The 14,097-nt window shown below is 33.4% G+C and overlaps 1 protein-coding gene across 1 annotated transcript; it reads right to left on the bottom strand.

The window, feature by feature from the left end:
* Positions 1-608: 608 nt before the first annotated feature.
* On the bottom strand, positions 609-2,705 carry LOC129220674 (uncharacterized). The gene has a single exon (XM_054855104.1). It carries the CDS (start codon positions 2,703-2,705, stop codon positions 609-611), a length of 2,097 nt encoding a protein of 698 aa, XP_054711079.1.
* Positions 2,706-14,097: the final 11,392 nt, after the last annotated feature.

Below are 14,097 nucleotides of genomic sequence, written 5' to 3'. Positions count from 1 at the left end.
AACAATTAATCAATTGTAATTGTGAAAAATTACAATTAACAATTAATTAATTGTTAATTGTAGTTTACTACAATTAACAATTAATTAATTGTTAATTGTAATTTTTTACAACTACAATTGATCAATTGTTAATTGTAATTTTTCACAATTACAATTGATCAATTGTTAATTGTAATTTTTCACAATTACAATTGATCAATTGTTAATTGTAATTTTTCACAATTACAATTGATCAATTGTTAATTGTAATTTTTCACAATTACAATTGATCAATTGTTAATCTACAGTTAACAATTAATTAATTGTTAATTGTAATTGTAGTTTACTACAATTTTCAATTGTTTTGTGAATTTTAATTAAAACTAACTTTTAAAAAAATTACTGGTTTGTATCATATATATATATGTATATTGTACAGGCGACAGGTCTACCTGGGATGTGGACGCTGGGCAGATACCATATTACTATCTAACTATGTGACTACACATTTTAACAACAAATAAAAGATCAATGCAAATAAATTATCAGTAACTTTAATGAAACTTATTGAAATCGCAATTACAACAGTAATTAACTTTAATGAAGCATATTAGTTAGACAATGACAATTTATAATTTCTTGTAATAATTTAAGTTACATTTTAATACTACTCTCTTCTCGAACATGCTGTCTGACAATCTGTGACTCTTTGGCAGATTTGTCATTGTAGCGAAAGAAAAAAGGCGTTCAACTGCAGCTGACGATGGTAAAGGTGTGTTGTATTTAATAAAAACACTTTTTATCTCAGGATATCTATTGAGCAGTTGCAAATCTTGGCTTTCCTCTGCAAAAAAATGCATCATCAAAAGTTCTGCTTTAGTCATTGGTGCATCAGAGGAGGGGTTTTTTTCTGAGAACGAAATATCGGAGTCAGAGTCAGAATCAAAATTGAAAAATAAGTTGTCTTGATTACTTTTTGTTGTTGCCACAGTTGCTACTACATTGTCACTCATTTCTTTGGAAATGCAGGTCTTAAAAACTTTTAGAACCTTAGTACGATTCGCGGGCTCGAGACAAGTCAACCATTTATTTTTGAATCTTGGGTAAGATAACGCTGCCATAGCCGCATTTTCCGCTTCAAGAGTGGCGACGTCAAACATTTTTTCAAATCTCTTACCTACACTTTCTCTGTATGTTTTGATCAACGGGCTGCAAAAGGAAAAGTTGTTTTTCTTTTCAATTTTTAGCAATTTTTTTCTCAGCGCCAGAAGGCAAGGTAGAGCTATCCCATAATAAGCGTTACTCTCACTCTGCATTATGTCGAGGGCTTCTGCCACTGGCGAAGTACACGTCAAATACTCTTTTATGTAATCGAATTCGTTGTCTTTGATAGAATTTTTTATGTTTAATGATCTATGTAAAAGTAAGCTTTTTTCTTTTATGTTGAAAATTTGCTGGAGGGCATCAAACAAACTATTCCATCTGGTCTCACCAGGTCGGCTTAACGTATGTCCCAACACATCCTGCATTATTTCAGCACTCTTGGGTCGTCCTGCAGCCTTCCACAAAACGTTACATTTCTTCATAACTGCAGCATGCATTTGCGACAGTGGTGTGTCTTCCTCGCTTAAAAGTTTGTTCGCGTCCGTAGTTGCACAAAGGCTTAATGTATGTGCAGAGCATCGTAAATGAGTAGGAAGGAAATAATTATGCTCAGAATCTTCTAAATTTGATGATTCTTCATCTTCAACATCTGATTCAGAAAAGGCTTCTGTCGGCTGAGAGTCTAGCACAACTTCATCTGTAATATTTATATTGGTCAATTTGACACCGAATATTTTGAAAGCCTTTACAAAATTACTGCCATTATCAGTCACCGATGCAACAATTTTATTCGTATTGAGGCCGAAATCACCGTTAATTTCTTTAATTATATCTGATAGTCGATCGTAGCTGTGGACACCTTTGAATCGTTGACAAGCTAACGCCACAGAAACTCTGCGTAGATCATTTGTGATCCAATGTGCTGTAACTCCGATGAAACTTCTTTTTTTACTAGACCAAATATCTATTGTTGTGCACACATAGGGAACTTCCTGTAGTTCCAACTTTATCTTAGCTACTTGCGTTTCGTAGTGTTTTCCTATACGACGTCCTAGTGTACGTCGACTCATTACAGTTAGCCCCATTTCTGATATTTTCAAGTCCATAAACATTTTAGAAAAATATGGATCTTCCACTGCACGTAATGGAATCATAGAATGTATAAAATATTTCAAAATATTTTCATCGAATTGTTCTTGTGTAATTGTATTCTCATTTGACTTATTAGTTTTTCCAGTTTTTATTTTAACAATAGTATCATTTTTTTCCCGTACCTCACTTCTCTGTTTTTTTGAATATGTTTTGTACTCTTCGATGCATTCTTGCCCATGTTTTCGCTTCAGGTGACCCAAAAAGTTCGACGTGCAATTATGATAACCTTTAACTTTAGTTAATACATCTCTTGGACATTTCATACAAAGCGCTGCGATTTTATTACCTGTAGACTCTTCGGGCAAGAATTTAAAAAATGTTCCATCAAGTAGGAGAAGTCGCTCAGGCGAAGACGATGAAGACTCGGCGGTGTCGGTTGGTGGACTTGGTGGCACTGGCGAAGATATTTCTAATGACTCATTATTGTCCGAAACCCGAAAAGTCACTGACATGTTACTGTCTTCGTCCATTTCGTTTATCGACGCCATTTTATTTTATAACTTTAACCCGCAACTGGGGAGAAGACACGTGCGGTCTCACACACCGCTCAAAAGCTTATCCTACCACCCCTATTTCATTTTCAGTCCGATTGAATGGTTTCTCCCAATAGCTTTTCCTTTTGTGACCTTGAACACCTTCCTTGCTTATCAGCATCTTTTTGTAAGAGCTTCTAGTTTAAATTTCAATTGCATTCTTTAGGCTGTGAGACCTCACCTCCCCATTCCCTTCAGTGCTACAATTTCCGGCTGTGGTAAACATGGCTTTTAACGTTGGGATGTGGAATAGATGCAAAATTTTCCAGATGAGGTTGAGAGTTGTTCAAAAAGTTCGCACAAAAATTACGCAATGAATGTTCTAAGGACATTTAGGCCGAATGTTTTCCGGAAATACGACGCTATACACTACAAGTTAAGATGCTGTCAAAATTTTCCCTTAATGTGATATAATCAATTGTTGTTGCCGTGAGCCAGTTAAGGTGGCAACTTAGGATGCGCTGCTTCACTTTTTCAAAGTCCGACTTCCATAGTACAGACATGCAGGGCCTAATTACGTAAAAGGAATTTTCAGAGGCCCTAACATGACTGAAAATATATGCTTAACAATACCAGCTTCTGTATTTAACAGCAGTTTTAAAGAGATTGCTAACATCAGAGCTTGCTAAATAAAAATCTTTAGAATAATTACAAAAGATATATTAAAAAAGATATATATTTAATTTCACACATTTAAAGACACATTTAATAAAATGTGGTCACAAGTTAAATTTTTAAATGTGGGATTTGGTTCAACTCTGTTTCAATGTATATTTATGCCACTTAGTTTCTTTTGTGAAGTGTTAAATTTGATTCAATTTCTTACTGCCCTTATTCGGCGAGAATTGCAGTACAACAACTGGGGGGGGGGGGGCGAAATGAGACCGAGCTCCCCCTAATTTCTATAAAAAAAAAATCAGATAAGTGGTTTTAGTTGATTTTATTGATTTTTATACAAAATTCCGAATTGCTCCGCAACATTTTAAATTGCTCCTCAAAATCAGCACAGATGCTCCTCAAATTGTTTCTCCAAGGTTGGCAACCCTGACTACGTCTAAGTCTGGCCCTGATTACAACTAATATAATGTTGCTCAAAAAAAAAAAAAGAAGAAGAAGAAGAAAAATCTTGTCCCCCCCTCCTTGCCTCCCCTGAAACTCAGGTCTAAATCCGCCTATGTTCAGAAACTCGCCCTTTTAAGTTGAAATTTTGTCCTGTTTCAGATTCAGTTTATCGTAGTCCAGACTTGCTTTCTCGATGCGATTCTGAGGTGAAAATACTCGTATAGCGATAAATTACATTAGACTAATGAAATCGATTGCCAACTGACAGCATTTAGTTGAATCTGCAGCAAGGCGTGTACAGAAATTAATGAAGCCCGTCACGAATGACTTTTACGAGCCCCCCTCCACTTTGTTTACTACTACGTCCCTACTGTATATTTCAGCCCTCATTTAAAAAATATCGGGCCCCCTTCAGGCTCGGAACCGGGCCAACAGATGTTCCTTCCCTCCGCCCCCCGCCCCAACCTTGTGCATACCTCTGCTCATGTATCAACACCCCAAAGCATGGCCCACTTCATATAGCAGGGACGGGGCCGCTTTGTCTTGTGGTGCAGGCCAATTGTTGTTAATAGACGTACTAATATAAAATTTTGAAAGCCCTTTTTTCGTCCTGGGCCCTTTTTCAGACCGCGTCGGACCCTAATTTCTCTGGCCCCCTCCCGTTTCCTCAATGTGGGAGCCATGGACCCCAGAGATCTAAAAACTAGAGAGAAATTTGACAAAGAGAGGAAAACATTCGCACCTGTGAACTTCGGCTATTTACTCTGACCCCTGCTAAAGATGAGAGAAAAATTAACCTGCTTCCAAACACTTTTTTCCCATAGGTGAACAAATTTCATTTTTTCTCGTATTATTACGCTTTAAAAATGTTCTATGTGAATTAAATGTATTAAATTCAATAAAAAATTTCTTAAAGTGGCCCACTCGGCGGTTGGCCCAGTCGGGGATCCCCGACTAGCCGACCTGGCCAGTCCGCCCCTGCTTGGGACTCTGTACGCTGCACTGTACCTATTGATACATAAAGTTAATTGTTAGTTTTAATTGTTTCATAAAACAATTAAAAAAATCAATTGCAATTATTTTAATTGTGAGAAACGATTAACGTACATTAATTCAATTGAATTAATTGCAAAGTGCAATTAATAGTTTAATTGCAATTAATTTAATTGCAATTAAATTAATTGCAATTAATTTAATTGCAATTACTTTTTTAATCAATTAACTAGGCAATTGAAAAAATAATTGATTAATGCCCAACACTGTATGGTGTATATCTCATTCAATTTTAATCTTATTGCATAACAGATTCCGTGTTTAGAAGATAGAAATGGTAGTGTATAATTTTAATCTTTAGATTATGTGGTAAAAAGTGTAAATCAACAGCAATTTTAAAATTGAAATGGAATACCATTTAATGAGTGAGAAAATAAATGTTGAATTGAATGAATTTGTAAATGGTGTTTAAAAATTGAAGTAAGAATTGTATTGCAACTATTTGTTGATGGATATTGTTTAATTGAAAATGGCACTAAATGCTGGATGTCTGATTGTTTAAATTATTATATTGACTTATCCCTACTAGCAAAATTTCTTGCATCAACCTTGACAGATCTTGATATTATACTGACGGCATCAATATTGACGTGTTTCATACTGCATAAAGCTTGCATAAAGATTAAAAAGCAATATTACAATAACAACACGTATGCAACATTGCATTCATCTTAAAATATCAATACTGATATTACCTTACAATAACAACATTGCATACATGTTGTCGCCGTCAAGATGATATTGATTTCATGCTGTCGCCGTCAAGGTAATTAGTACACAATAGAACAGGTGGACCTTCGTTGATACTTGCGCATGCGCACAGTTCTTTCTACCCAGCATCCCTCGCATTGCTGGCACATTCTTCCTGCTTCGACCTCAATCGGTTCAGTGGCGTTGCATTCTTTTAGGCTTCGTTAAGTTGGTTGCTTAGTTATTAGTGTGGAATCGTATTGTTTTAGGAATAACTTATGAATGACTGATAACTGCATTTGTTTATTAATATAGTACTAAACAAGTCATATCGCAGACGATGTGCGATCAATGTTAAAAATGGCCGAAAATAACTTTTTTCGTCCCTAGACTTTGAAACAAAGGAATTGAAGCCCAGAATTTCGTATTATCACTTCAATCTCATGAGTAAGATTAATTTTATTCAATGGTTATTTATGTTATTCTTTAAGATAAATTCATGTGTTTTGTCAATAGGATATTTTCAATGCTGACATCCATTTGGAAATGTACTTTATTGTATTTATTTACTTATTTATTATTTTGCTTTCTTTACTCCTAAATGTGTTATAAAAACTTCCGCAATTATTCCTAACTAGGCATTTTATGTCTTTATAATACAATTAGGAGCATGAAATTAAAAAATAAGTCAAGTATTACGCAAAACGAAGAAACTTTCATTTTTTAAATTGAATTGCGAGTACTATTAATACCTTTATATGAATTTCCGATCAGATGTCAGCTTTAAGAAAATATTCTTAGGCTAGAAAACTATCTTGAAGGATAACAGAAATAATTAAAGAATGAAATTTAATTCTCGAGTTTAAAGTGAAAATAATACAAATAAATAAATAGATAAAACACCTTGCAAACGTGCTGATTTCATACTGTCATGTCAATGTATCCTGACATTTTCCTGTCATATCAATACGTATGCAATATTACAAAAGCAAGATCATCTTGCCTAGACCTTGATTTCATGCTGTCATGACAACATCTTGATATTATCCTGTCATATCAATACGTATGCAAGATTACAAAAGCAAGATCATCTTGCCTAGACCTTGATTTCATGCTGTTATGACAACATCTTGATATTATCCTGTCATATCAATACGTATGCAATATTACAAAAGCAGCCTACCTTGATATTTTCCTGATATTATGCTGCATACACCTTGTCAGTCAATATTGTGGCAGCATGCTGACAGCATAAATGGAGTAACATAACAACATTGAGGCAGCATTAATGCAAGATGATTTTTCTTGCATGTCAACCTTTATGCAATACTGAGGCAAGATATTTTGCTTACTGGGATACTTCATGTTGTGCTTATTTAGTAATAAAAGTTGCATAGTTTTTTATTAAGTGGACTAAATTGTTTCAATATTTCAAGTATAGTAGCCCCTGATTAAATCATGTTAGTTGAAAGACAACAAAACAGGAAATTAAATGTTCAAAAACGTGAGGAAGTGCTTAAAATTATAAATGCATCTCAAATCACGGACGCAGGAGCGTTCCTGCCGCCCTACCGCCAAAAAAGACGAAATAAAGTAAACGTTCGACTAAGGGCAGTTAACACGACCGAACAAGTTTGAGTTTCACCTCTCTGTTTCTCAGCCCCATGAAGACCCCCCTAGTTGATTTTTGCTACACTCAATCTCTTGTGGCCCCTGACAAAGTATATTAAAATACAATCCCCAGGACCATCAGGGGGAGGAGGAATTTAAGTTAGAAAATAGCTATTCAAAAACCTTTTCGTGTTCTTTGACAGGGCTACAGCCCAGGCGAAAAAAGGGTTCCAGCTGAAATTTCGCACACACATTCCTTGTGCCCTACGGATGTGCCTTTTGACTCCCTCTCCCCTCGTTTCTATTCCCCAAATCATAGTTTCCCGGGGGTCTGTAACAGCTCCCCGGGGGTCTTTGTTGATGATTTTTTGTATACGTATTCTTGGGAAGCCATTGAGGACATATATAAAAATTCAACCCCCTGGGACATCATGGGCCAGAGTAATTAAGTTTGAAATCACTACTTTCCCCTAATTCTTGTGTACTTACTCTCAGCTCATAGGGTTTGTTAAAAGCCAGTTTTTACGAGTCAAGATACATGCCATTTTTGATTTCACTAAAAATTTTACAGTGCTTTCTTTGAATGATTTTAGAAGACACATATTTTTTTTCTTTTCTTCCAAAAAAAAATTTTTGTGACCCACGAAAATTCTGAAAATTGGTTCAAAATTAGGGTTTTTCTCAAATTGACATTTTTTAACATTTAATTATCTCTGTGCATTGAGCATCAGCAAGAAAAATCTTTGTGATTACAACATGATATTTAGTTCCTCAAATGAAATATATCGTAAATTTTATGGCTGACCTTCAATAGACCCTGGCGGGGGGGGGGTTCTAAACTGTGCCGAAGAAAATGAAAATGGGTCATGTTTGAGGCATTGTGGTCTCATGCAGTGAGGGTCAACCTTAGTTTTTGCGAGCAATTTGTGTAGTGATAGATACACATTATTAAACCAGCTCATTAAATGCATGATTAATGCATCACTGCTGCAAAAAAATAGCAGTTTTGTGATCTAAATATGATAAAAAGTGTGCTTTTTTCTGTATCTCAGTGCACTGAGGGTCAGTATAGAACTTACTGCCTGCATTTCAAACTAGAGTATGGGTATTTTCACAATTAAGTGACAGAACTACGCGCTAATTCTTTTCAAGAACACGCTACACATTTCCAAACAGTGAAATGAACTATTTAGTTTTCAATTCAATCAACATTTCTGGATTTTAACTTTCCTTCAGGCACTTCCAGATACTTTTTAAAAGACTAATATGATCAATAACTTACTATAAAAGAGTTATAGACTTGCAAATAGACTGATTATGCTTACTCGCATCCTTTATAATATTATAATTGGAAGCAAAGTGAGAAAAAAAAAACTGTTATTATTGCAGTAAAAACGTAAGTTATATATTTGCAACACTTTTTTGAAGGTGTTTTAGGTATATTTTAAATTATTTTAATTAAGATAGCTTTTTTTCGTTTGTACTGTACATTATAGTTCGTTAACATTTGTTTCGGCTGTACATTATAGTGACAAAAATTATTTTCTCTGCACTAAACTACTATGGTAGAAAACAATTACTAAGTCATATTTTATTACTTATGATAAAAGCAATACTGAGACATTTTAAATCAAGAGTATAGTTGCCAAACTGACTAGTGGGGCAATAAAAAAATGCAAGACAAAGTATGTAACTTGAGTACAACTAAGTGGATGCATCGTTTACTATTATGCAATTTCCTCATCTTGAAGCGCATTTTATGAGCCTGCAGAACTATTGCCCATAGTTATGTCACTTATTTGCAAAAAAACATACACTCTAGTTTGAAATGTAGGAATCAAGTTCTATACTAAATCTCAGTACACGTAGATACAGACCCCTAAAAAGTACATTTTTTAAATCATATTTTGATCTTTTTCTTTCATTTTGCTTCTAGTTATAATATTATAAAGTATGCAAGTAAGCATAATCAGTCCATTTGCAAGATTATAACTCTTTTATGGTAAGTTTTTGATCATATACTAGTTTTTGAAATAGTATCTGGTAGTTTCTGGAGGAAAGTTTAAACCTGGATATGTTGACTGAATTGAAAACTGAATAGTTCATTTTACTATTTTGAAATGCATGTTGTGTTCTTGAAAAGAATTTGCCCATAGTTCTGTCACTTGTTTGTGAAAACATACATACTCTAGTTTGAAATTCAGGCATCCAGTTCTACACTGACCCTCAGTGCACCAAGATAAAGGCCAAAACTGCACTTTTTAGCATTTTCCGATAAAAAAAACTGCCATTTTTTGTCAGCGCAGAGGGTGAGCCATGCAACTAATGAGAGTATTGAATAATTTATATATAATCTTACACAAATTACGTGAGAAAACCATGGTTGAACCAGGGAACCAGAGGGCCTCAAACATGGCACTTTTTTATTTTTTCCGACAAAGTTTGGCGACCCCTAAAAGGCTGTACTGAAGGTCAGTCACAAAATTTACGATACATTTCAATTGAAGTACTACCCAAGTAACACTGAAACGTTACGTCATCGTTACATCACGTTGCAATTAGTTGAAACATCGTTACCGTTTCCCACGCAACGTGATATCACGTTGCTTTATCGATTCGTTACAAAAAGTGTAATTTTGAAATGTTACATCACGTTGCAAATTTCTTAAATTTGTAACGTTGACAAACAGTTGCAAAAGAAACGTTACTTATCGTTACTTTTCGTTGCACCTTGCCTCGTCTTCGGCAACCTCCGAACCCTAGTGGCCATTTTCAGTAAACAACTTCTGGCTTGCTTTGCCGCCATTGTTTTGCTGCTTCGCAATCGCGATGCCTCATGCATATTGACCGTTCCCAAGCGGTAATTCTGTAATCCACGCTATGGCTTGGTTTCTTCCATGCTCGATAGATGGCGCCACTACTTTTTCATGATTTTTTTTTGCTTTCTTTTTAAAAATGTCTTGTGTCTTTTGAAGTTTTAACCTTGGATAGCTTATCATCCGGCTTTACTTATTCAAATATTAATATTACAAACGATCAAAACGAAAATTTAACTTACAGAATAAAAGAAATCACTGATGAAAATGCTGCAAATGTAAGTATTAAATTTTTTTTTTCTTAATTTAATTGCGGATAATCCCGAAAAAAAAAGATGTATTAAAGAGACAGAACAGCCGATTTAAATTATTGGAATTTAAAAAAAATGTGAAAATTCATGTGCCTAAAGATTTAACGTTGTAATTAATACTTTAATCAACGGTCTAATTGATACAACTATATCAATTAGATAACATTATATGCAGTATTCGGGGGGGGGGGGAGTACATGTAAATAGTGTGAAATGTAAGTCAGAACAGCTCTTTTACAAAAGTACTCCAATAGGCTTTCTAGTTTTTTATTTATTTATTTATTTATTTTTTTGAAAAACACAAAGACACACACACACACACACACACACACACACACACACATATATATATATATATATATATATATATATATATATATATATATATATATATATATATATATATATATATATATATGCCAATGATTTTTTTTTTGGTGGTGGTGGTGGGGGGGGGGTGATCGCATCCTTTTGGGGGGGACACATTCACCCTTAGTTTTATTTACCCATGTTTTGTAGCATTTTTTAAAATTAATTTTCTGTTTAGTTTGTTCTTTAAGTTTTGTTGTTTTTTCCACCAGTACTTACATGTTCTTTACTTAATTGCTATGTTGGGCCTTTTTTGGTTAAAGATTTTTTAGATTGTATTTGTGTTTTAAAAAAAATTGAATTAACTTCTCTTTTGATTGGCTTATACAGATTTAATTTAAATATGCTTGTTAATTTTATACACAGAACTGGTTACAGCAACACAGTGCACAAAAAGTACTTGGCGTGTTGCAACAACATATCCGAAATCAGGGGGATTTAATAAATACAAAATAGGCTATCGCTGTGTGCATGACAGACAGAATAGTTTCTGGGGATGGTCCTTCAAAGCATGCAGGATGCACTGCTAAATTGACAATCACAATACAAAGGCAAGTTACTTTCAATTAAATGTATATATAACAGGGTTTGAAATAGGGTTCAATTTCTAGAAGGGGAATGTCCCCCGTTACTTCAGATTCCAGGGGGGTTTTTTTGAATTTCGTGGAGAATTTTTATAAGTTCTGAAAATTTGTTTGCAATTTTTTTTTATAATTCATTTTTATTTCATTTTTCTATTTATTCATTTTTAAATTATAATTTTTTTGGTATAATATCAGTCCCACATTTTCAAATAATTATTCCTTAATTTTGTAATTTTACTTTATTATTTCATTTTCAATAAAATATTTTACAACTAAGTAACATCACATACACTCAATTATTGTTTTTAAATAGAACATTTTCTGGTTCTAATTATCCGAATGGAGTTCGGTCCCGATTGTTTAGAAAAATATTTCTACTGAACAAAAACTTTTTTTTCTGGCGATCAAAAAGTTAAAGTAAAAAATTGCCTATAATTTTCCAAAACGGATTGTCGTTTCCAGCAGTTTTCGGATCGCATTTCGACCGGCGGATCGGAATTAGTTGAGATTGGCGGATCGGAATCGGTTCAGTTCTGTGTATAAAATTAACAAGCATATTTAAGTTAAATCTGTATAAGCCATTCAAAAGAGAAATTAATTCAATTTTTATTGAAACACAAATACAATCTAAAAAATCTTTAACCAAAAAAGGCCCAACATAGCTATTTAGTAAAGATCATGTAAGTACTGGTGGAAAAAACAACAAAAGTTAAAGAACAAACTAAACAGAAAATTAATTTTAAAAAATGCTACAAAACATGGGTAAATAAAACTAAAAGGGTTTTGTGTCCCCCCCCCCCAAAAGGAAGCGATCACACCCCCACCACTAAAAAAAATCATTGGCATATATATATATATATATATATATATATATATATATATATATATGTGTGTGTGTGTGTGTGTGTGTGTTTTGCAAAAAATAAATAATTTCTTAAATAAAATTCTTAAATTCCAATAATTTAAATCGCCTGTTCTGTCCCTTTAATAACATCTTTTTTTTTTCGGGCGGGATTATCCGCAATTAAATTAAGAAAAAAAAATTAAAACTTACATTTGCAGCATTTTCATCAGATTTCTTTTACTCTGTAAGTTAAATTTTTGTTTTGATCGTTTGTAATATTAATATTTGAATAAGTAAAGCCGGATGGTAAGCTATCCATGGTTAAAACTTCAAAAGACACAAGACATTTTTGAAAAGAAAGCAAAAAAAAAATCATGAAAAAGTAGTGGCGCCATCTATCGAGCATGGAAGAAACCATGTCATAGCGTGGATTACAGAATTACCGCTTGGGATCGGTCGATATGCATCTCTCATCACTTTTAGCGGTAAGTACTTTGTATTATTGTTAGTGTATTATTGTTGATATACTTATTTAATTTTAAAAAAAGTGTTATCACATATTTTTGTGAAGTTAATGAACCGCCGTTGGTCGGAGTTTGAGTATTTTTCCCACCGTTACTTTTATTTATAATATTGTTTGAAAGAATAATGTTAGATGCTTTTATTTGAGTATTTATTCATTGATTTCTTAAAAAGATGCTGAAGCTTGGGGATATGTTCCATTAATAAGCTATAAAAGCGATAAATGATTCCATTTTTTACTCATTTAATCGGCTTTTTTGATTTTGACGAAATAATTGTAACAATTTTTTGAGAAAAATTTTGTCATGTAACTGAAATTATCCTTAGTAATAATACTGCAAATTTTTGTTAAAGCACTGATGTAAGAGGATTTTTTAAAAACTTTCATGCCTTTCGAAAAATATTTCTGGAGTTCTTTAGCAATAATAATAATTATTTTTTCAAGGATTTATTTATGAAAGAAGTTTTTATTTAATTTGTAGTAATATCGTTAATTTTGACTATTGATAGAACTCCACTTGATGTAAATTCGGCTATGCTATGTTATGCTCTGTTTATTTTTAAATGTCAGGACTGCTCTTACAAAATATTGTAAATGAAGCAACAGTGTGAGAATACTCGAACGCCTTTAACGGCATGAGACATTTTATAAATAAAAAAAAAATTTTTTGAAGATGTTTTTTTAAAAGTATATTAACAATAATTGCATTAACAAAAAATACAGAATACTTACTGTATCAAAAATTAAGGGTTCAATGAACCCATCTCTATTCTCACCAAGAAAAGAAAAAACATTTTTTTTTTTTTTCAAAGCTTGAATAAAATTTTAATACAACGTTTAAAAGCAACGTGATGTAACGTGATAAATAAAGATTAATGTAACGTTTCAAAAATCGTTGATGTAACGTTACTGAAACCGTTGATGTAACGTTACTAAAAACCGTTGCTTTTGCGTTTTGCAACGAGACATATTTTCGCTCTATCAACGTTACCAGTAACGTGATGTCAACGCTTCAGAGCAACGTGATAAAACGTGATTTATGTTACTTGGGTAAATGTCATATTATCAACACAAGAATTTTTTTGACTGATGCTTAATATACAGAAATAATCGCATTTTAAAAAACGCCGATTTGGAAAAACCTCTACATCTGGCTCCACTTTACGAATTTTTACAGGTCCCCCTATGTGTCTTCTAAAATCTTTGAAAGAATCCGCCATAAAAGTTTGAGAAAAATCAAAAATGGTGTATATCCGAACACCCCATTTCTTACAAAAATTGGCTCTTAGTTTCCGACTGAAATTGCAAGGCAGAAACAGATCTAACAGTTATTCAAAAGTTGTCTTAGGAAATGAAATTCAATCAAGACTAAAACAGATTCAACAGTTCATAGCCGCACTAGATGGCGCTATAAGCTTAAGAGAAATCTAGTGGGGCAGAACAGTTGCATAGATCTTCTGATGCAT

The sequence above is a fragment of the Uloborus diversus genome, chromosome 4 (genome assembly GCF_026930045.1).
Source record: "Uloborus diversus isolate 005 chromosome 4, Udiv.v.3.1, whole genome shotgun sequence".
In the NCBI taxonomy this organism is placed as follows: domain Eukaryota; kingdom Metazoa; phylum Arthropoda; class Arachnida; order Araneae; family Uloboridae; genus Uloborus; species Uloborus diversus.
This window is presented reverse-complemented; position numbering and strand designations above follow the sequence as displayed.

Coding starts and splice junctions, on each gene's coding strand:
- LOC129220674 (XM_054855104.1), bottom strand. CDS start 2,705: ATGGACGAAGACAGTAACATGTCAGTGACTTTTCGGGTTTCGGACAAT.